This window comes from Triturus cristatus, chromosome 3_2 (assembly GCF_964204655.1).
Source record: "Triturus cristatus chromosome 3_2, aTriCri1.1, whole genome shotgun sequence".
Classification (NCBI taxonomy): domain Eukaryota; kingdom Metazoa; phylum Chordata; class Amphibia; order Caudata; family Salamandridae; genus Triturus; species Triturus cristatus.
Window position 1 is genome coordinate 236,108,578 of NC_140584.1, and position 23,645 is coordinate 236,132,222.

At 44.6% G+C, this 23,645-nt stretch overlaps 1 protein-coding gene across 5 annotated transcripts in view; it reads left to right on the top strand.

Annotated features, from left to right (window-relative positions):
* The window catches only part of KYNU (kynureninase), a 996,465-nt gene that overhangs the window by 494,154 nt on the left and 478,666 nt on the right, over positions 1-23,645 (top strand). For all 5 annotated transcript variants that reach the window (XM_085647553.1, XM_085647551.1, XM_085647555.1 and 2 more), the window contains 2 exons: positions 8,215-8,286; positions 8,854-8,928. In XM_085647553.1, the coding sequence (XP_085503679.1) occupies positions 8,215-8,286; positions 8,854-8,928 (147 nt within the window). The remainder of the gene's footprint in view (positions 1-8,214; positions 8,287-8,853; positions 8,929-23,645) is intronic.

A 23,645-nucleotide genomic window follows, 5' to 3' on the forward strand; every position in this document is an offset into this window, starting at 1 on the left:
TGGCATTGAGCGATGCCAATTATGTGAATGTACAGCATCATTGAGATGGTCTCCAAACAGACAAGATTTCGTCCAGCGCAAATATGCATTGGCCATATTTTACATGGAACAGGACATAATTTATGTAGTTACTCAATTATAACATAGAGATTAAACATAATGAAAAAAGGGCTTCATTTTTCACCTTTCCTAGGATAAATTTGACTAGATTAGCTACTGGTGTGACTACACCGCTAGAAGAGATTAAGGATTCTGCAAAATAATACGTTTTTTCATGGACTTACAAATGTCCATTTGGCTTTCCTGTTTTAGTTAGTCATAAATTAGGAAAACCAGCATTTCCTATCAATAGGCTACTAAATGGAAGTTTTTGTAGCCATTGACCGATGCCTCGGCCTGAAAAATATGTTTCATATGTGTGTGTCTGCTTTTTTGAAGGACTATTTTAAATTTCATGACCATCTCTGACAAAATAATCTTTGATCAGGATAATTTCCTTAGCAAGCGGGATAATCGATGTGCTCTTTTTATGTTTCAGAAGACAATATAATGCTTTCATATTTTCAATATCATTCATGATCCATCTTCATATTTTTATATCTTATATGAGATCTTGGAGCTTGTTTTTTCAGTTACCTTATTAATCCTATGGTAGTATAGCGCACAGGCTACAGTATTTCACCAGGGGACGTCTACAGCGTACAAAATAAGAAGAAAAACGAACATACTAATGTATGGTAAGTTGCTATAAAGTTTAGCGAAGGCATTAGAATAAAACATATTTCCCTACTACCTAAGAGACCGGTGGAGTATTCACACAGAGTTCCATTTCTGGCCAAACTCTGACTTTGTATGTAAACGTTTGACAGAAAGTTATCTTGAAGTGGTGTCCCCTCCTGAGAAATTCTGTCACACATATATATTGGGCGGTCATCACTGTTTAGTTATATTTAAGTAAGAGGAAAACATAATTTTTGTTTCACTAATAACTTTAGCTCCATTTGAAGAATCTTCATGAAACTTTAAAAGAGTTCGTCCATCTCAGCTCCTTCCTAGAAAGTCTTTGGTGTGATCCGCAGGGGCCAAGAAAAAGTTGGGTACTTAAAACGTTGATTTCACATATAATTTCTACACAGACTCTAGTAGCAGCTACAGAAAAAATGGCTGAACTGAATTACAGTCTGACAAAAAGTTTGAACTTTACTCAGAAAGCATGCATTTTGTGATTTGTTGTAAATCCATTCAATCATTTATATACATTTGCTATAGCAGCTCTGTGTGTGCTTGAAACGGTTGAAAAAATTGAAATGTGTGGACAGTTTTTCCAGCTGAAGTCCCATAGGACAGTCCATTATACAAATAGGTTATTCTGATTCTCCCTGGGAACTTCTTCTCCCAGGGCCAGGACTACTCCAAAGGCACCAAGTAATCTGATTGGCTGGCCACAGATAGAAAACAAATGGTGTGGCTGCAAATACAGAACTCCAGGGGGCAGGAGCAGCACACAGACAATGGATGGCAGGTGGGAAGGGCAGGGCAGCATGCTGACCAGAGAGGTCAAGCAGGAGGGGATGGGGCATCAAGCTGACCAAGGAGAGCAGGCTGGAGGAGTAGGTGCAGCAAGCTGACAATAGAGTGCACGTAGGGTGTGGCAGGGGCAGCACATGGACAACCGAGGGCAGTCTGGAGGTACACCAGCAGCTCAGAGACAATGAAGGATAAGTAGAAAGGGAAGAGCAGCATTGGGACCTCAGAGGTCAGGCGGGAGGGGCAGAGTTAGCAAGCTGAACACTGAGGGCAGGTGGGGGTGGCAGGGGCAGCACTCAGACAATGGATGCCAGATGGTAGGGGCAGGGGCAGCACATGGATAACAAAGGGCAGGAGGGAGGGCATGGGCAGCAAGCTGACAATAGATGGCATGGAACGGACACAGGCAGTACAATGGCAATGGACTGTTGTAGAGGCAACACACAGACAATGGAGGGCAGGCAGGAGGGGCAGATGCAGCAAGCTGACAACAGAGCTTGGATGGTAAGGTCAGGGGTAGTACGCTGACAACAGAGGGTGGGTGGCAGAAGCTGTGCAGCAGACCCCGTGGCCAATTGGCACTGTGGAGGATAGAGGCCGTGTGCAGTCGGAGTTGCTAAAGCTATGCCCAGTGGGGTGTTATTCTCTCATGTTGTTTATTGGTGCAGGTCCTGCGACAAACCCCCAATGCATTCATCAAAAGGCTGTGCGTAACAGGGTTGGCCTGGGTCAATCCTGCTGAATGCCGTGTGCAGTGGGAGTGTTGGCTGAATATGATTAAAAAAATCCAGAACTTAAATGAAAAAGAAAGGAATAAAGAGATGTTCTAGTTAAGTAATGTTAATGTTAATGTTAAGGGGAATTTATTAAGCGCACTATCACCATAAGTTTCCTGGCGCTGATAGACCACGGGGATGTGCAGAGAGGCTTAACGGGAATGTGAGAAGAACAGAGTTTTCAGCGATTTCCTAAAAGGCAGGAGAGAGGGCTCAGCCTTGAGGAGGGGTGGGAGAGAGTTCCACAGCTTGGGAGCCAAGTGAGTAAAGCTGCGGCCGCCTAATCTAGAAAGTTTGAAGCGAGGGATAACTAGGAGCTGGAGATTGATGGACCTCAGAGTGCGGGAGGGAAAGTAAGGGGTGACCAGAGATTTCAGGAAAGCTGGACAGAGGCCTGACCGAGCTTTAAAAGCCAGGCAACAGACCTTAAAGGCTATTCTTTCACCGATGGGCAGCCAGTGTAGTTGATGGAACAAGGGTCTGGCCGACTGCCATCTAGGGATTCTAAAGGCGAGTCTTGCGGCCTGGTTTTGAATGAGCTGAAGCCTAGATAGCAAGGATTTAGGGAGGCCGAGGTACAGGGAGTTGGAGAAGTCCAGACGGGACATCACCAGGGCTATTATCACCTGTAGCAAGGCTTCCGGGGTCAAAAGGTAGGAAACTTTCCGTATCCGGTAGAGCTGGAACATACAGGCGGAAGTTACAGCGCTCACCTGGGCCTTGAGAGTAAGCTGAGAGTCGATGATGACTCCAAGGCTCTTTACACAGGCAGCTGGTGAAGGCGGAGGGCCGAGCTCAGAAGGCCAGAACTGAGGGCCCCATTGGGCGACGCTCCTCCCGGGAAGGAGGAGCTCAGTTTTACCTGGATTGAGCTTCAGTTGGTTTTGGTTCATCCAGTGCTGGATGTGTAGCATGACCATTTGGAAATTAGTGGTGGCGTCAGGGTAGGTGAGTGGGAAAATAATTTGTAAGTCATCCGCATAGTTGAACACGGTGACGTCCCACCTACCCAGGGAGTGAATAAGGGGTTGAAGGTACAAATTAAAGAGGAGGGGGGACAAAGAGGATCCTTGGGGGACGCCACAGAGTAACGGGGTGCTGGAAGCTGTAAAAGGGCCCAGTTTAACAGCTTGAGATCTTCCCTCAAGGAAAGACCTGACCCAGGTCAGAGCGAGCCCATGAATTCCTGCTGACTCGACACGGTGGAGTAAGATGGCATGGTCCACCGTGTCGAATGCCGCCGACAGGTCCAATAGGACCAGGGCCTGGGAGAGACCTCTGTCGGCGTTAATTCTGAGGTTATCCATCACGGCGAGAATAACAGCCTCGGTGGAGTGGGCTGGTCTAAAGCCGGCTTGATTTAATTCTAAAAAGTTGGATTCCTCAATGAATTGCGAGAGGCAGGCAGTGACATGTGCTTCTAGGATTTTAGACAAGTAAGGCAGGAGGGAGATGGGCCGATAATTAGCGAGGATCGATGGGTCCGCGCCAGGCTTTTTCAACAGAGGAACCAGGATGGCCTCCTTGAATGACCTGGGGAAAGTTCCAGAGCTAAGAGAGGCATTGAGTAGGGGAAGAACACTATGTGGAAAAGTGAGACAAATCTGGCGAAGCACTGAAGGAGGGCAGCAGTCTTTGGGGGAGCCAGATTTCACACGTGTGGCCAGTTTTGCTAGGGATTCGGAGTCGAGGAAGGGGAAACAGGTCAGAGTAGAAGCATTAATGGAGGGGGCTACGACAGTGGCCAGGGAGGGAGAGTGAGGAATAGAATTTTTGATTATCAAGATCTTATCAATAAAAAAGGAGTTCAGAGCATCACAGGACTCAGCGGAAGGCACCTGGTTGGGGAGAGTCCTGGCGTCTGAAGTTAATTCAGCAAGAACCTTGAATATCTCCTTGGCTTTGTTAGGGGCAGTTAGTATTCTCTTGGAGACGAAGGCAGCCTTGGTGGTGATAATGGCTTTTTTATATTCCTTGCGTGCAAGCACGTATGCCTCCCTGTCGGTGCTGAGGTAATTACGCCTCCACCTACGCTCCACTTGACGTAGCTCAAGATGTTGAGATTTCAAAGCTGAGTTGAACCATTTGTGGGACTTGCTATGTCGGGAGCGAGGGAACCGAGAGGTGGGGGCGAATTGGTCGCTGGCTGTCGTAAGCCAATGGATGATATCAGCCTTCAAGGCGTTGACGCCTGAGCTGTTACTAGGAGGGGGTAGGGTTTCTGCAAGAAAAGAGAGGAAGGCAGGAAGATCAAGGGCATTCCATTTCCTGGCAACCCCACCCTCCAAAGGCGGAAGTCTGACCGGGCCATTCACCGAGATAGAGGTCTCGATCAGCGAGTGGTCTGACCAGATGCATGGGGAGATGATCGGGCAAGAGAGCGATACCCCCATCGACCAAATGTGATCCAAGATGTGGCCCCCGGTGTGAGTGGGAGTAGTCAAAAAGAAAAGAGAGTACCTGCCACGAATAAATCACAAAGAGGCCCTAGAGAAGGGTCCAGATGCTTCAGAGACAACGACCAAAGGGCAAACCAGTTCAAGATCGAGAAAACAAACAAATAAGGTCTAAGTAAATAAAAGTGTTTTTAGAGAAAATATTTTTTATTTTATTTCATAGTAGTGATTATTGTAGATAAGGGATTCATTTTCAGTACATATAGTGGGGAATTGAAGAGACTAAATCAAAAGGAATGGTGAGACAAAATATCAAAATAATACTGTTTCTATACAGGCAGTTGCTAATAGTCCCAAGGGTGCTCCTTCAGACAAAACAAACATTCATACCAACAACCACATAGGGGAACATATAACATTAATACATTTTTATAAAAACATATAGCAAAATGAAATGATTGTTTAACAGCAAAATTCTAAGACATGAAAGGACTAGAAACACATAACACAGGCACTGTGTTATCGCACCCCTGGCTACTACCAACGTGGAATTTTGTCGCATGCCTTTTTAGCCGCTTGGACTGTTTCTAGTCCTTTCATGTCTTAGAATTTTGCTGTTAAACAATCATTTCATTTTGCTATATGTTTTTATAAAAATGTATTAATGTTATATGTTCCCCTATGTGGTTGTTGGTATGAATGTTTGTTTTGTCTGAAGGAGCACCCTTGGGACTATTAGCAACTGCCTGTATAGAAACAGTATTATTTTGATATTTTGTCTCACCATTCCTTTTGATTTAGTCTGTTCAATTCCCCACTATATGTACTGACAATGAATCCCTTATCTACAATAATCACTACTATGAAATAAAATAAAAAATATTTTCTCTAAAAACACTTTTATTTACTTAGACCTTATTTGTTTGTTTTCTCGATCTTGAACTGGTTTGCCCTTTGGTCGTTGTCTCTGAAGCATCTGGACCCTTCTCTAGGGCCTCTTTGTGATTTATTCGTGGCAGGTACTCTCTTTTCTTTTTGAATTCTGATGATTCCCCTGGTAGTCCTGCCGATATCAGTTTTCAGGGGTCCCCCTTCTTAGTGAGTGGGAGTAGTGACATGCTGGGTCAGATTCAAACTGAGGAGTGCCTCAAACAGTTCGGTAGCATGAGGACCGGCATCAGCCTGATTATACCAGTAATTAAAGTCGCCAAACATGGCGATGCGAGCAGAGGCAATCATCAGGGCGGCGAGCTGTTCGCTGAGGGCAGCAGAGAACAAAGGCATAGGGGTAGGAGGACGGTACAGAACAATGAGGGTCAGGGCTCCAGCCTCGGAAGCTAGGCTGATGACAAGATTCTCAACCTCTGGAAGGCAGAGCGAAGAGGAAGCAATGAATTTAAGATCTTTGCGTATGATTGCTGCCACACCTCCGCCGCGACGCGCTGAAGGCCGATTGGCATTCAACATATAATAGCTAGGAGGCAGAGCAGCCAGAATATCGGGAAGGGAGAGGTCAGATAGCCAAGTCTCGGTGAGCAGCAGGACATCAGGGTTCTCGGCTGTCAGGAGAAGAAATATGTCAGAATGGTGTTGAGGAAGGGAACGTGTGTTGAGATAGAGTATACGAATCCGAGACTCAGGCTGGGTCGGGACGGACAGAGCCTGATATGTGGGTGGGGGTGAAAGTATGTCAGCCGAGATGCCAAGAGACACTAGCCGATCCCAAGCAGCAGAAGGGAGAGCACAGGGACAGTGCTGTAGTGCTCTGAGTGTAGCAGCGGAATAAGTGAGGGCAGGGGCAGCGTCCCAGTGCCCTGGGCCCGGCAGGCCGCGGACGGGCGCAGACGGGCTTAACTCAGGCGAGACTCCGGCGCGCCTACGACGCGCCCGCTGCGCTCGTCCGCTGCGCTTCCGGGGAGGGGAGGCCATTTTGTAGGGCTGAGGGCGGGAGGGGCCGAGCGCTAGTCCGCTCGCCTCGTCTCCGCTCCAAGCTCCTCACCCAAGATGGCGGCCAAAATCGGGTCCCAGGCGGCGCTACGATCGCCAGCCAGGGGACAGATCAGGGCGAATGCAGAAGTGAGGGCAAGGTAAGCGCAAACAGTAGACCTGCACAACAATAAGGGGGGTTATGAAACAGAGTACAATTAAAATCACAGAATATGCAATTCGGTTTTAAAATCAACAGTTCAGAGTTAAGATATGCAGTTCACTTTTAAAATTATTTTAAGATATCTGCGCTAGATCACAGGGCCCAGAGGAGCCTCTGACAGCATGAGCGTCTATCAATAGACTGCGGCACAAGAGAGGTTTTTGTAGGGCTGAGGGCGGGAGGGGCCGAGCGCTAGTCCGCTCGCCTCGTCTCCGCTCCAAGCTCCTCACCCAAGATGGCGGCCAAAATCGGGTCCCAGGCGGCGCTACGATCGCCAGCCAGGGGACAGATCAGGGCAAATGCAGAAGTGAGGGCAAGGTAAGCGCAAACAGTAGACCTGCACAACAATAAGGGGGGTTAGCAAACAGAGTACAATTAAAATCACAGAATATGCAATTCGGTTTTAAAATCAACAGTTCAGAGTTAAGATATGCAGTTCACTTTTAAAATTATTTTAAGATATCTGCGCTAGATCACAGGGCCCAGAGGAGCCTCTGACAGCGTGAGCGTCTAAGTATGGTAATATGATTTCCCTTTTCATAAAAAAATATAAAATGAGGAGCACAACGGCACTCCACAACATGGAACCCATGTTGCCCTGGAAACCTATTTCAGCTATCCTACCAACAGTTGCATCTGTTAGGGCAACTATTAACACAGAGGACTGTATTTCACTTTGCCGCTATCCTCCGTTGTCTGCTTACCCACATCAAAGAGATTAAAAGACCACGCATTTGCTTAAAATATTGAAAACTGACATTGTATGTATGTATATATTTATATCTGTATGTAAAGGCAAGCATGCAACGCTGCTTTGCATTGAAAGGTATTTGCACAAAAGGTGTCATGTGGCAAGGTGCAGCGTCTCTTTTTGTATGCTGTCTCCTACCATATTCCACAGATGTTGTGGTTGGCCTAAGGCGGGCACCAAGACAAATAGAACTGGGACACAGTTCACATCTGCCCCCACCCCCAGAAATGCCAGTAACCTTGACCGGCTCTTTCCCTTCAAGAAGACCCGCAACAGAGAGGTCATCTAACCTCCAATAACGTTTATGCTTCTAATAGGATCCCCTGTCTTATGTTACCAGACCAACCTGGAAATCCTGTGTGTTCAGGGGCTGAAATTCAAATTTGAGATGCAGAAGAGAGGTCTCATGTATTGAAGATGACTAGTAAGTAATTGAAACTTTACCATGCTGTACCCTAGAATCTCTCTCTCTAATGTCCTTTTTTGAAGAAGGATGGTGATTATATTGGTTGATATGAAAGTCCTTTGGATAACGTGGAATGTTTTTTTACTATGCTCTTTATTTAAGCACCTCGACCTGCTTTCATGACGTTTGTCTATTTGTGTTTTTTTTAGCTATCTTTCTACAGACCTACAGCAAGTCGGCATAAAATCCTCCTAGAAGCCAAAGCCTTTCCATCAGACCACGTGAGAGACGTGTTTTAATCTCTGTAGCAATTTTACATAGTTTTCGAAGAGAATCACTTTTGTGTATCAGAAGAGGGAGACTGGAGGAACGTGCGTTAACAATTTCTAGATTTTAAGACCTTTTACAGAATCAAATATGTTTCTTTTTTTTAGAATCAAACGTGAAAATGCATCAGACTATTGATTGGCTTGAGACATTGATTTCTATCCCTTTTCAACTACATCTGGAATGCTACTTGCTTGAAATCATCCAGTGTTTTATGTTTTCATTACACATTTTTGCTTTATTTCTGCTTGATGGAGTAAAATCAATATAGAACTTGCTACACTTAACCAACATTTCCCTGCTGGGAACGAAAGCCCTGTTATTATTTTTGAGATGGGCTCAAACATAATTTGTAGCAACATTGTTCATTATTTTAAAGCATTGATTGAATTATTCTAGTGGTTTGAGGGTCGTTGGAAAGTTCATGTGTATTTGTCAACTCAATAGCGCTATTAAGGAAATGATTTCACGTCTCTCTAATCTGTACCTTTTATTCTTTGGTGTACCGTCTTTTTTTGCAGTATACAATAGAATCTCAAATTCAACTTCGAGGATTCGATGTGGCGAAAAGCATGCTGCTAATTCACCCACGAAAGGTGAGAAGAGGACACTCTTTTTTTCATTTCACACTGGCTCACGTTTTAATTCTATTTTATTTCTGTATCCTTTTCAAAGGACTGCAGCTTAGTTGCTCAAAGTGTTTAACTTATATTGGTGACATTCTTTTAGTCCAAGAAACGTTAAATTCAATTACGTAGCTGGAAAGATAACACAGTAATCACTTGCACCTGTCTCCTGGGGAAGAGTATTTGGTTAAGTTTTGGGAGGGCACTCATATGGTGCTAGGTAGTACAAATCAACGCAAAACATTACTTCATTTACTTATCATTAAAAAGGCCAACACGCAGAGAGCAGAACTGTGAGTATCTATGCTAGCCTTAGAAAAGCTCGGCATTGGGGTGATCTCTGCCTATGATCATTCCCACAAAAATAAAATGAGTATCATAAGATTGAGTATTGGTAACACCTGTTGTCTTCGTCGATGAGAAATGATTAAAAAGAACTATGGCATGAAGTGCCACATAAAGCAGTTAGGGTTAGGATTACATAAATCATGGCCAAATTGCAGATCAGATATAATCGGATTAAAAACCATCATACAGAAGATTTGGCCCAGGAAAATGCAATGTCAATAACTAACAGCCCACCTGGCCATCTGCTCTCCACTCTAGCTATGAAAATCAGTGGTAAAATAAGTTATGGGTTACTTTAAAACGTAAGTGATCCAACTGAAAAAAAAAGTGTAGTTGTGTTGCAGTAGCTGTTTGGGAAGTTTCTTTCATGTTTCTGGAGAGAACTGTCAGAAGATAAACTGGACCTTCACCCCGGAAGGCATTGGGAATTGCACAACAACTTTAAATGTGATTCTTGCATCACCACCAGCCAGTTGAGTGATTTGGTAGTTGGTTTTATGTAGATACGTTTTCTCATGCTTAGGCACACACTGGCTGATTAATACTGAAGCTTTGTATACTAAAGATGATTTGCAATGGCAGTCCAATGTAGATAATGTTGCATTAAGCCTTGCTGTGAAATCACCTTAGGTATTTTCAGTTGCCCTTTGTGGTTGGTTTGTAGGGGTGGGTTGACTTTCCAGAACACAGAGCGCTACAATTTGGTATTCATGATTGCTGCATTGACTTGGGACACTACTGAGATCTTACAGTTGAATAGGGCTGCCAGGAACTTTTCTTTCAAAGTAGTACATGGAGGTACACTTTAATTAGGGGTAATCCAATGGTGGTGATTTAGGACCTGCTCCTCCCAGTAGGGCCTTTGCTTGGGCTACTTTACCACTGAAAATGTTCTCTTTCTTATTGTGGAATATGTGGTAAATAAGCGGTTGAGGAATGAGGTAATCTACATCTGTTCTAACATATCATCCATCTGGACATTATTTTAGGTGGTGTACTTTTGCTTGCTCACCATGGAACTAATTGAGGAAAAGAGACTAGAGGGTAAATGTGTTGGGCCTCGCTCTTTTTGCAAATAATCCTAGCTTTCTGCCTTCTGTTGCTGAATCAGTTTTTGTTGGCATTAGGACTTAGCACTTTTTTTCTTCTGCTAACCAGTGGTAAAGGACTTGTACTCTTTCCATAAAAAATGGTATGATTGGCATATACCTGCCGGGTACATGCAATTTACTTGTAAGTCCCTAGTAAATTATACTACATGTTGCCAGGGCCTGTAAAGTAAATTATGCTAGTGGGAAGCAGCAATCATTGTGCCACCCACTAAAGTAGCTGTAAATATGTTCCAAGATTGCCAATGCAGCCGGTGTGCAGTTTCAAACTGCCATTTCTATCTGTCTCTCAAATGAATTGTAATTTAAAATCCTCTTTAATGGGGGGCATGGTCGGGCAAGATGGCCGTGTGGACATGATCCACATTGGCTCTGCCACCACAGTGCAGTGCTACTAAGACTCAGAGAACTTACCAGCACCTCGAGCAGCGATTCGGAGAGTTCACACAGTCAGAAATATAGCGGTGTCGAGATTGAACCGAGAGGAGACCAAATTAGTACCAAACCGGGGGCCCGACTGAACGACCGACGCCGAGACAAGATGGTGACTGCGACCCTCGTAGCCACAGAAACTGGAGAGTAGACGATGACAAGAGAACCCCTGAGCCAAGACCTGAGGGCATAGCCTCTCCACTGCAATGGATGACTCACCGCAAGCGTAGCGCAGACAAAGGCACTCGGCAGCGGAGTGGGAAGGGGAGCGCTGGCTGGCAGAGGAAGGCAGAGGAAGGCAGAGAAGCGCTGAGGCCTACCCGCAAGGGGCCGATCCTGTGAGATAGACCGCAGTGTCTGGCACGAGCAGAGAGGCCAAGGCGCAATAGCGAAGGAGGGAGCGGCGACAAGGGGAGCCTTGAGCGAGTCCCATGCAGTAGGCCACAAAAACAGATGGAATATCATTGAGCCTGCGGTTGCCTGACTCTAATATGGAGGCTGAAGCTCAATGAAATCAGGCAGCATTAGAAGCGGCAGGAAGCCAAGTGGCGAGGGGAAAACAGTGACATCAGCTACAAAGAAGGTGTAACAGCCAGGACATGAACACCTGACAAATAATTGGATGTTTCAGCCTCCTATCAGACCCGCCTGACCTCAAAATGGCGGCTGAGGTAACAAGAGCTTTTTAAAGTCTTTCATTCTTAATATGGAGGGACTTAGTTCCCTACAGTGTGGACAATGCCCACTGGAATGGTGAGAAGCTGGTGTCCCTGGAAAGGGCAATTCTGACACCTGAGGAGCCTGGGGATAAGCAGAGAGACAGCTTGGCACATGGAGGGACAACAAAAACAGTGCAAAATAGTCCCCAAAAAGAGAAGTAACAAAGGCTCCGGCGTGACACCCGGAGGAGATCTGGCTTCCACTGTTGTAACACCAAGGGGCACACAAGGGCTGTGCAAAGGAGAGGCATTAACGGCTAATACGCAGAACAGCTGTGCATCGCGCCATCAGCGATCCTATCAGAAATGCAAACCACGGTGCCTCTATGCCCCCCAAAAAAGCTAGCAACAGAGTGCCCCGCAACTTTGCGCCTACGGAGAAAAGAGACAAAAATGCAAGACCAGATATAGACAGAGAAATGGCACTCAGTAAGGCAGATTTGCTTGCTCCCTGGATGGCCTCCATGGAGCAACTAAAAGTAGACCTCTCGGACAGCATGGCTTTCCTTGAAACGTGATATGGACTCTGTGTGCACCAGGGTCATCGACGTAGTATCCAAGATGCAAGAATTAGGCAAAAGCGCCTCAGAAACCAGGGAAGAGGTTCAAGAACTTTGCTCAAAATTACAGGTAGCACTGTTAAAGGGGGAAGACCTGGAAAACAGATCTTGAAGGGGCAACATAAGGATCCGGGACTTGGAGGAATGAGCGGAGGGCTCAGACCTGGACGCCTTTGTGGTTGGCCTCTTCACAGAAGTGCTGGGGTCGAGACATACAAAAATAAAAATTGAGAGAGCCCACAGAGTAGGCCTGCCAACACCAGGGGAACACAGGCGCACGAGGGACGTCCTGGTCAAACTTCACTCCTTTAAAGTTAAAGAAGCAATCATGCAGGCGGCATTGCAAGAAGACAAGGTAGCCTTTCAGGACTTCAGCTGCTCCCTACACCATAACTTGGCACATGCTACTCCCCAGTGGTGCCAGCAATTCAGGCCAGTAACTGAGAAACTAACAATGGATAATATTCTGTATAGTTGGACATACCCTTTTGGGCTTGTGTTTGAACGCAACAACAAATCACGGCACGTCACAGACTCAAAGGAAGCAAGGGAACTCCTGGGAATGCCTACACCGGACCCAGAGACCAATAGAGATCAAGCACCGAGCTCTGGTGCAGACACAAGACAGAAGAATCCATGTCAAACACAACAGAGAGAGCACAACGTAAAGAATTAGCGAGACGCGAACAATGAAAGCTACTGACAGAGACATTGTAGACACTGGTGAGATCGTATAGAACTTTAATCTAAGGGGGGATAGATGGAGGTAATGGACTATCACAAGGACCCTAGTTGCCTGAATGCAGTCATGATGCGGTCATGGGGAGGTCCACAATTCCCAGGCAAGCCATCTTTACTGATGGCTCTCCAAGCTTAAACACCACTGATATATTGAAACAGAAGCAGCACGCAACTGTGACAGCAGGCTCTGGACGAAGTGCCTATAGCAATGTTTGCTGAACACTTACCTCACAAGAAGGGGGGTCATAGGATCTCACTCCATTGGTGGGGAATTTTTTTACAGTTCCGGGTTCTTTATTTTTTCTTTTCTTTTTTGGGGAAGGAGAGGCAGGTTTACTGTTCATACATCACAGAGGGGGGCGGGATCGGGAGGAGAGATCCTGGGGATCAGAGGAGAGGGGGCCGGGGAGGCCAGACCTTGGGACTTGAGAACAGACACACAATAAGGGAACACAGAGCAGGGAGAGAAGGGGTCCTTGAGCCCCAGGCATCAGCAGTCATGGTCTCTTTAGTATCATGGAATGTGCGAGGATTAAATTTGCGGCAGAAAGTATGGAAAAATATCTTAGGCCATCAATTTGATGTGGTGGCATTACAAGAGATGCATCTGCAAAAGCAGGATACCTGCAGCTTAGAGCACAAGAGTTACCCCCTGGTCTACCAATCAGCAGCACACACAAAACAAAAAGGTAGGCCCTACTGTTTCGGGCGGCTATTCAATTCCAGCCAGAAGGAGTAAAATTCAATAAGGAGGGAAGGGTCATCATAGTGAATGGCAGACTAAAAGGGAAATTATGCACATTTGTAGCAGCATACGCCCCAAACACCGGTTAGCCTGCCTTTTTAGACAGTTGGGGGTTTTGCTGAAGGCCCGATAATTTTGATGGCGGACCTTAACCTCACATGGTACTCAACACTAGATAGCTCACACTCCAAATGCACCCATACAGGTAGCTTTCCTAGGCATATCAAAAGGATGATACACAACCTAGGCTTGAAGGACGCCTGGAGGATAGCACATCATACTTTTACTCCCATGTGCACCACACCTATCTACGATTAGATTACATTTTTGTCAGTCAAGAGTCACTGGGCACTCTGCAAGATCCACTCTATAACGATTTCCCATCATGTGCCCACCTTGATCTGCCTTGATTGGGGGCCCTCCCCCCTCAGGTCCCCATGGTGGTTTTTCCCTGCATCTATTAAACGCGATAAGCTTCTTAGAGACGAGCTTAGAGGGTCAATTAATGAATTTTTCAATTGAATCGCCCAGAACGCACTTCACCTCTAAATAAGTAGGACTTCTTTAAAGCAGTATTTTTTGTTTGGCAAATGCATAGAAATCAACTCTAGGTTAAACAAACAAAGAGTAAAAGAGAGAACAGATCTGGAGTCAGACTTAAGAGTAGTGGAACAGATACACAAACAAGAGCCAACGCGAGAAACACACCACAAATTAATGGCTCTAAAAGGGAAATTCACTGCTATATATACTAATAGAGCAGAACTCACTCTCCTCCATCTGCGCCATCTCTCATATGAACACAGTAATAAAATAGGGTCCCATCTAGCGAGACAACTAAGGGTGAAACAAGAGAGGGATTACATAGGGGTGATTAGTGATGCGGGGGGCACCCTGCACCACTCTGATGAATCCAAAGCACGACTCTTTGCGCAATTATATGAGTGTCTCTATTGTGCCTCACCCACAGATATGGTGGTGACCCAGTCCACTTACCTTGATTCAGTAACTCTCTTACAGTTGACTGCAGCCCAAAACGAGGCACTGAGTTCTCCTATAACTGACGAGGAGGTTCAGACAGCAATATCCACGCTGAAGCCTCATAAGTTCCCAGGGCAGGATGGCCTAATGGCCCATTTCTATGAGACATATGCAGCAGAAATGAAACCTCAACTGAACTGACTGTTTAACCATATAACCACGGAAGCAGAGGTGGCATCCTTGATGAAAGAGGCTCTGATCACTGTTAAACCAAAAGCTGAGAAGAACCCACAACTTTGCTCCTCCAACAGGCCGATTGCACTTCGAAATATTGATGCAAAACTGTATTCAAAGATGTTAGCAACAAGATTAGAGTAAATACTGCCAGAACTGATCCATCAGGATCAATCCAGGTTCATCAAAGGCAGGCGGACACATGACAATGTTTGGAGGGTTCTCCATCTGATAGAAAAAACAACTAGGTTCCGAATTCCGGCAGTCCTGCTGGGCCTGGATGCTGAAAAGGCATTCAACAGGGTGGACTGGTTTTTCCTTTTTCAGGCATTGGGGAAATTCGGAATCGGCGCCGCATTTATTAAAAAGGGTATTGGTATGCTTGCCCCACATCCAGAGTAGTGCTGAACAGAGTGCGATCAAACTCGTTTCCTCTTAGCAGAGGGACGAGTCAGGGATGCCCTTTCTCCCCACTACTCTTTGCCCTTAGCATAGAGCCCCTTGCTGCCCGGATCAGAGCGACAAACGAGATAAGCAGGATTCAATTTGGGTCGATAGAACACAAGATCTTGTTATTTGAGGGCAATGTTCTGCTCAAATTGTCTTCACCTCGTACCTCATTGTCGGCTCTCCAGAAAGAGCTACAGGCCTTCGAGGAAGTGACAGGCATTTGAATCTTACATTGTCTGATGCAGAAATGGAATCCCTTTGTGCAACCTTCACATACCACTGGGCCACACATAACATCACCTCCCTAGGAATCAAAATAACGCAGAGGCTGGAAGGTCTTTTTAAGGCTAACTACCCTGCACTGCTCCATCAGGTCCAGCAAGAATTGAAACGCTGGAAACCTCTATATATTTCCTGACTAGGCCGCATTTATGTGATTAAAATGACAGTACTTCCAAAATTCTTACATCTTTTCAAGCCCTCCCTATAAGTTTGGAAAAAGACTTTCTCCCCAAACTGCACACGCTCATTACCTGATATATTTGGCAGAACGATCAGACCCTTTTGGACAGAAATCCTAGCTCAAATTAAAGAAATCTTAGGCTACCTGATCCCTACCACACTGCAGTTTGCATTATTGGGAGTGATAGATGAGACCCTGAAACACCAGACAAAAGGGGACCAAGCAATTATGTGGGTGTGCTTCGGAGCAGCCAAACTAGCAACAGCTGCAGCCTGTAAGAAAAAATACCCCCAGCCCTGACTCAATAGCAGGCTCGACTTTGGAGAGCACTCATAATGGAACAAATGGCGGACATCTTTGTCGATAATTTTAAAAAATTTGAGTGCAGCTAGGGCCCGCTGGTCTCATATCCATCTAGGGGTATACCAATGACAACATGCCCCCCATAGTCAGAGCACTTGATCTCTTCCCGTTTTGAGGATGGTTGGGTGCTCAGGGTGGTCCCCCGAAGATAGATAGACAGGTCCTCTTACATGGCTGCCCTCCATTCATACACACATATCAGAGATGGGAGTGGCCAGTGGAGAGGTATTCCCCTCTCTGAGATCCAAAGGAAGCACCTGATATCTGACACCCTGTCTTTTGCCTAGCCTCCTCCTTCCTCACTTAGCTTCTTTTTCTTTTTCTTTTAACTTCTTTTATTTGCCACCAAGCCACTGTTGACGGGAGGCAGTTGGGTTAGGGTGGTAGTGGGATGGGGTGGTTGGGCCTTAACCACATTCTGTATGTGAGCGCAGCGAGCATAGTGTTTGTGGCAGTGGTAACCGACTCATCCTATACCATATTCACTGATCTCTAGGCCTTCAACTTAGGAGTCCACCAAGGGGGATGCAGTGCAAACTTATCTATCACAGGATTCTTTACCTTGACATGCAATTTCACGTTGCCTCATTCCTGGTAAGCAGTTGGTTTTGAATGCTCTGTGCTTTATTTTGGACTTTGGACAGTCCAAACTTACCTTTTCCTCTTCTACATGCTTTTTTCCTACATTTTTCATGAGAATAGAAATTTCTATAGTTAGTGGTTTCTAAATATGTTTTATGTTGTATGAAATTACAGCCCTGTAGAAGCCTTCTTGAAGGGTGAAAAGCGTTGGCTGTTTCCACACACGTACAAAGGATTTTTGAGAAATAAAAGACTTACAATAGAAAACCACAATGCCTACTGAATGAACTCTTCTTGCTTGTGTTCTATACTTATGCTAATCATGTGTATTGCCTCTGATCAACCTTTTTCTGTATTAATCTGTGGCCATGTGGCAGCTGGTCATTTGAGGTGGGCAATACAAGTGAATATTACCCTTGTGACTAGCCTAGGTAGTGCAGTTGTCATACACCCTGCTGCCCCTTGCCTTTGTTAATATAAGTTTCAAAAGGGGCCAAGTTATTTTTTTGCATATAATTTTTCTACTTTTGTAAAGAAAAAATGTTGCTCAATTTAGTACACATTCTCCATTTTTAATACATTTGCATTATTCATTCAATTCCGTATGTGGCCTAGTCTGTTAATGAGCCTTCCAGCCAGTAGGCCCAGGACTAGTCATGGGTGCATGAAACAACTGTTTGTGTGGTGTCTGTGGAATTGAAACATCATTTAAGCCATCAATTGCATTGGATTAATTACAAAATGTGTTTTTTCCCCACAAAAAGTGTATAGGTGGAGTAATATATTTCGTGCTTTGGAGGATGTGTGTTTTTGATATTGATGAATTACTGCTTTTTTCTCCTGTGTTGTTAACTTCCATGCCTCCTTCCTTTGTCTGGCCAGTGTGTGAGTGTGTTTGCCATAGGCCACTATTTGTCTTTTTTCCCCATGCCATATGGCCAGGGGCCATTTATTTGTATAATCAGTATCCAAAGGGCTGTACATGTACTTTGTTTTCCATACCTCCTGCTTGTTCTTGTTTGACCATTTGGCTGGAGGACATTTTGAGTAGGGTGCCAGTGTGCTTTTGCCATAGGCCTGAATGTGGTTTTTGCGTGGCCAGACAGTTTTCTTTTGCCATAAACTGGCATGTCTTCTTTGTTCCGTGTGTCTTCATGCCTAGTGTTGTTGTGGACCATGTGGCACTGGCTGGTAGCCATTTTGTGAATCCAGCCAGTGTGTTGCTATAGGCTTGCATGGAAGGATGAAATATCAGTTTAATAATATGCTTGAGGATAATTTCACTTATCTTTAATTTTTTTATTTTTTTAAAATATAATTTAATTGTTTTCTTTTATTTGTTTTTTTTACATTTTTGGGATTTCTTTTATTTATTTCATATTTTTTAATGTCATTTGTTTTACTGTCCTTTTTAAAATACATTTCAATTTCAATTTTTGTATTTATTTTTTGTTACTGTTTTTGAATTTTAAGTTTACATCTTTTTCATTTTTTTATTTGAAGTTATTTCTTTCTCATTTGCATCGGTCCATCCATCCATCTGTCCATCCATCCATCTATCCATCCACCGTATGCGCACAGCCCTGCAACAGCAGTCTGTGTTTTAGGTATATAATTCAGTTTCCACCTGGACACCCTGCCTTTTAAAGTAGAAATTAGCATCACTCATTTGTGTAATGATGATGAATATTTCCTTTCCCCCTGGACCACTTTGCCTGCCATAGGCGCAAACTAACCTCCATTTTTTTAAAGATTACTATTCCATTTACCCATTCATTTCCCTGAGTGCCACAGGTGTCTCCTTTTGAATATATGGACATAAAGGAAGGAGCTCTATCATTGAGTATATTGTGTCTTAGTCTGATGGGGAATTATGGTATGGGGTGTGGTTTCACTCTAAAGTAGTTACATAAGTTAACAAAACAGCCACACTAATATTTCCTTTGTCTGTACTATTTCAAACTGCAAACAGTGCTACGTTTCACACCAAAAGTTGTTCTTGCTTGGTGCACAATAGAAGATACATCACCCACAGTACTGCCAAACAGAAGGCCTGTGCAGTCACACATCAGTCCTCCAATCTCTTCTGCAGCTTGGTGCAACTGCCAACCGAGAGTTTAAGGATGGCCCCAAAAGAAGATACTTCCTAGAAAGTGGACCACCACGTCATGTAAGTGCCAAACCGGCCTCCGGGGAACAAGCTGAGAGCAGCACTCCTGCATCAACAGCACCACCACAACCTGAGCCCAGGACCATGTGTGTCAGTGAGGCAGCCACTGCAATCATGGCGATGCCAACGTGTAGTGACATGAGTAGTGAATTGGAGTAATCCTTTTCGCAAAGTAGTACACAATTATTTCAGGAAACAGAGCAGAGTGGACAGCAGCCGCAGCCAGCAATAGTACATTTTCCTGATGTTGGAGCAGAACAGAAGGTTGAGCTTTCTTCCAATCAAGAACCTGCTCTTTTAGTATCTTTGGCTCCCAGATCTCCAGTAAGGGATAAGAAGGGTAGTACTCCACCTTCTTAGTCAAGCACCACTTCTGATGAGGATGATGATAGGGACATGGAGTGGACCTCAGCAAATTCCAGGAGACAACAGGAGAGGGCAAGGGAAGCAAAAAGTTCCTGTAAGACTTAGACCTATGGAAGAGGACGATGAGGAGGATGACAACAACGAGACACTCATTGTGGAGGAAGACACAGGGGAGTCTAACATTGCTATTCAACCTGCTCCAAGGCATGTGGCAGAGGTAGCACCACTAGCTCCCTTATTCGCAAAGCCCCAGCTGGGACCTGCAACAACCCCTACCTCAGGAGAAGCAGAGAGGCAATCGACGACATGCCCACCTACCTCCAGTTCTTCTGCAGGCATTGCAGTGGTACAGTAAAAATGTTTTGCCAGAGTTGCTGTTACAGTGCTGCAACCTGACTACAGACATGTGGACCAGTTTTCAGTCTTTTGTGGGGTAAAGCTAAATATATCTGCAGGTCTTGGCCCTAAAGAAAGTTTTAAGAGCGTTCGGTGGCATGCAACAATGGCCATGTTTGCCATGGAATAATCACATACAGCTGTGAACATCTTGGACAAATGTAACTGCCGGGTGTATGAATGGCTGTGACCCAGAGGTCTAAGAATCAGATTTGTTGCCATGGATAATAACAACATAGTCGAGGCCATGCCAGATGGAGGCTATTTCAGGGTCCTGTATTTGGCCAGCTGCATCAACCTGGTGGTGCAAGAGTTTCTAAAAAAAGAAAACGGAGTCAGCAACATACTGACCACCTGCAGAAGAATCTGCACTCTTTTCAGCCATTCTTTTAAAGCCCAGAAGCTGTTGTGGATTATTCAGCGTACTAAGAGAGCACCAGTTAAATCCCTAACACAGGAGGTGCCAACATGTTGGACCTCGACCTATTACATGTTGCAACATCTGTTTGAGCAGTACAAACAGATCATTTACTTTGTCATTCAAACAGGAAAGATGCAGTTGGGAATGCTATGACCATAAATGTGGCCGGATGGGGCCTAGTCAAATGCCTAATACAGATGCTACTCCCTTTTGAGGTTTTCACACAGGAAGTTAGCAAGAACGACAGTGTGATGGGCTAAGCTATCACTTTGTTTCATCTGCTACAGGACCATGTACAGAAGGTGTCTGAAAAGGTTGCCCCACATGTGTGAATCAAAACACAGAAGCGTATGCCTTGTTTGGGAGCTTAATTGTTTGCTTGGCTTGTAAAACAAAGCTGCAACATGACATCATCACCTCCAAAGAGTACATCTGCTCCCCACTACGTGATCATCAACTGTACAAAGAAATTCTGCCCACTCTCATTCCTTTTTCTGAACAGGATGTTTCAAAATACAAGACGTATGTTGGTTGAGCAAGCTAGAGACCTAGACGAAGAATGGCTGGTACTTAGAGTCCTACCCCCCAGTTTTGGGGTGCCGCCTTCACCTTCCAGAGAAGGAGTCTTTTCTCATAGCAGTCAACAAGACCATCATCCAGAACACCAGCAACAACAGCAAAAGAAGGACCGGACCCAACCACTGCATTGAATTGGTTTCAATCGGCAAGGCTTCAGCCCAGTGCAGAGGCGATGGCAAAATAAGCTGAGCAAGTGGCAGCACCAATGACCATCCACAGAATGTTCAGGGATTATCTGAATGATCCAAAAGCGGTCTTTGTGGATCAAAAACTCACTGATTTATCGGTATGGAAGATGCACCAATGGCCAGAGCTCAGCAGGCTGGCAGTAAAGCATCTGGCTTGTCCTGTAGACTGTGTGTCTACTTAGTGTTCAGTGCAGCAGGTGTGCTTGTTACAGTGAAAAGGACCAGTCTCTTGCCTCAAAACGTGGAGAGATTGACTATGATCAAAATTAACCACCATTTCATATCAAACAATCACACCGTTCCTGACACAGCATAGGAGGAGTATGATTGGTCAGAATCAAGTGTGTGAGCTGAGCAACTTCTGGGTGAACCACCTGAGTTTGAGGATGAACTCTACTACCCGACTAAGTATGCCAGTACCCCCATAGAACTTTTTAATTATTTCTCATTGAACTTCTATCGGTGCCAAAAAAGGTAGCTAGTGGAACATTATTATTTTTGTGTCAGATTTATGCTGCCTTATCTTTTTTAGTCACATATATTGCCAGATTGCAGCTGGACCAGTGTGCATTGAAGAATCCTCCACATTCCTTCATGACATTGGAGACAATGCCTGCCCCCCTCACATGTCTATCCTTTTTTGCATCACTTAGCACTAGCAGGACTGTCCCAGAAGGTAGGTGATTTATAAGAATACCAAATTTCAATGTGTTGTCTACATCAAAGATGAATACCTATTACCTAAAGTAAGCGTGTTTATATTGGAAGAGGTAACTACAACTATTGCAACGATGAATGAGTGATTATGTGATTGATGATGGTTGATGATTCATGTGGTGGCAGACAGTGATGGAGGGAGTTGAGCTGTAATTTGGGAACTTGCTTTAGATGATGGATTTGTAATTTCTAGGACCCAAGTGATGGCAGATATTTTTTTCCCTGGCGGTGATTGGCCTTTACAAACTTACTTAGCAAAAATTATGTAACCTGTACGGGTCACTCGTATACGGTCCACTCCTATGATGCTCCTGTTTTTTTATCGCCTAGAAAGGCTGCCCCAGATGATTGTTTAATTTACAGGACTGCCAAATTCCAATCTGTTCCTTCCAAAGGGGAGATAATGTACCTACCACCATGCTTGGATTGGAACAGGTAACCATTGCAAGAGTGATCTGATTATCAAGTGATGATTGATAATTCATGTAATGGCGGACAGTGAGGGAGGGTGTTGAACTGTAATTTAGGAACTTGCATGAGATGATGAATATGCAAAGCTTGGGACCTAGGGGATGGGCAATCATTTTTCCCTGGATGTGATTGGCCCTTTCACTCTTATCCAAATTTACTTACAGAGTCCTCTACTTTTTCTGGTTTTTCAGAGACTAGAACCGTCATTTTAGTTAACAATCAAAAACACTGCAATTCGGTTTTCAACAGCAGTGCACTGCATGTCTATTTTGTTCAGGTCATGACCGGTCTGGGATGGAGTTACTCCTAGTCAGGAGAAGGATGGAAGAACTCAGGGCAGGAGCCATAGGACTATCTCATCAACAGCTAGAAGAAAGGGGTTCTCGACTTCAAAGGTAAACCATGAGTCTGAGGCCTAGTTCTCAGCTATATGGAGCGGAGAGAGGTGCATTGATTTGTTAAAGGCTGCTGCAGTGTGTGTGTGTGTGTGTGTGTGTGTTTGTGTGCGTGTGTGTGTGTGTGTGTGTATGTGTTGCACTGGTAGCAAAAGTGCAACTCTAAATCCCCTTCTTGTTTTTTGTGGCTCTGCCTTTGAGTCCTCCTGATACACTACTCATGAAGCTTAGCTTCCTTTACTCTAAAATACAGTTTCTGTTTTACAATTCGCTAGCCTTCTAGTCTCCCTCATGAACAGAAGGCGGAAGCTGAGCTGAACACTCTTGCTATTCCTACCAGACCAGGCCAGGCATGCACCCAAAAGTGATGGACATTCCCGAGGAAAATGCAGATGCACAACCTAATTTTGCAATACAGTATCATTTTTCTTTCAACAATCGCATTTGGAGAACTGGGTGGGTGGGTGGATTCAATCTCAACCTAGAAGAAAGAACATTTAGATATCGGATAACTTGGGTCTTAGGGTAGAAGGACTATTTGCTAAGCATGTAACTGTACTGTGTCATACTCATTCCTTTGCTTCCTTTCACAACAGACTGATGGCAAATGCTGTGCTTTTCATTTCCCAGATGAATGTTGTCCTTGTGTAGTGTTTGTCTTTGTCAAACCTTTCCCCAAATCCCCTTTCCATCCATTCATCAAACCCCTAACCCCTCTACCCCCGGGCTGTGTGGTTTATTGAGGTGTGGCTTAATTTACACCATCAACGGATCACACACTTGTTAGGGCAGATGTGGTGGAAGCAACATCAACTCACTGCAAGATCTTCTAAGCAATAGCATACACTGGTCCCATTTACCCACCCGAGCATAAACAGTGATCCATATTTTAGATATAGATTGAAGAAAATCAGGCATCAGCATCATCATTCTTGCCTTGTGTTGTGTAACCATAAATGCCTAACCTAAGTTTATCCACTCCAGACTTTGAGTCAATTTATTATGTCTCAAGGATTTTATAATGTACTAGCAGCTCTCCATTGCTCAAGTTACTACTATTGCTTTTTTTGTTATTTTATCACTTTCAAGCATTCTTGTTGTGTCATCATGTAGTAGTCTGGTGTCAGTTATTTGTAAAGCTTTGATATAACACACTAACTCAGTCATTTTATTTCCATTTATTTGCCTAGGATGAATAATCAGTCTGATTAAACCTACAGTTGCAGTTAACCTGGGTGGAAGTGGAACCTTGCTTGT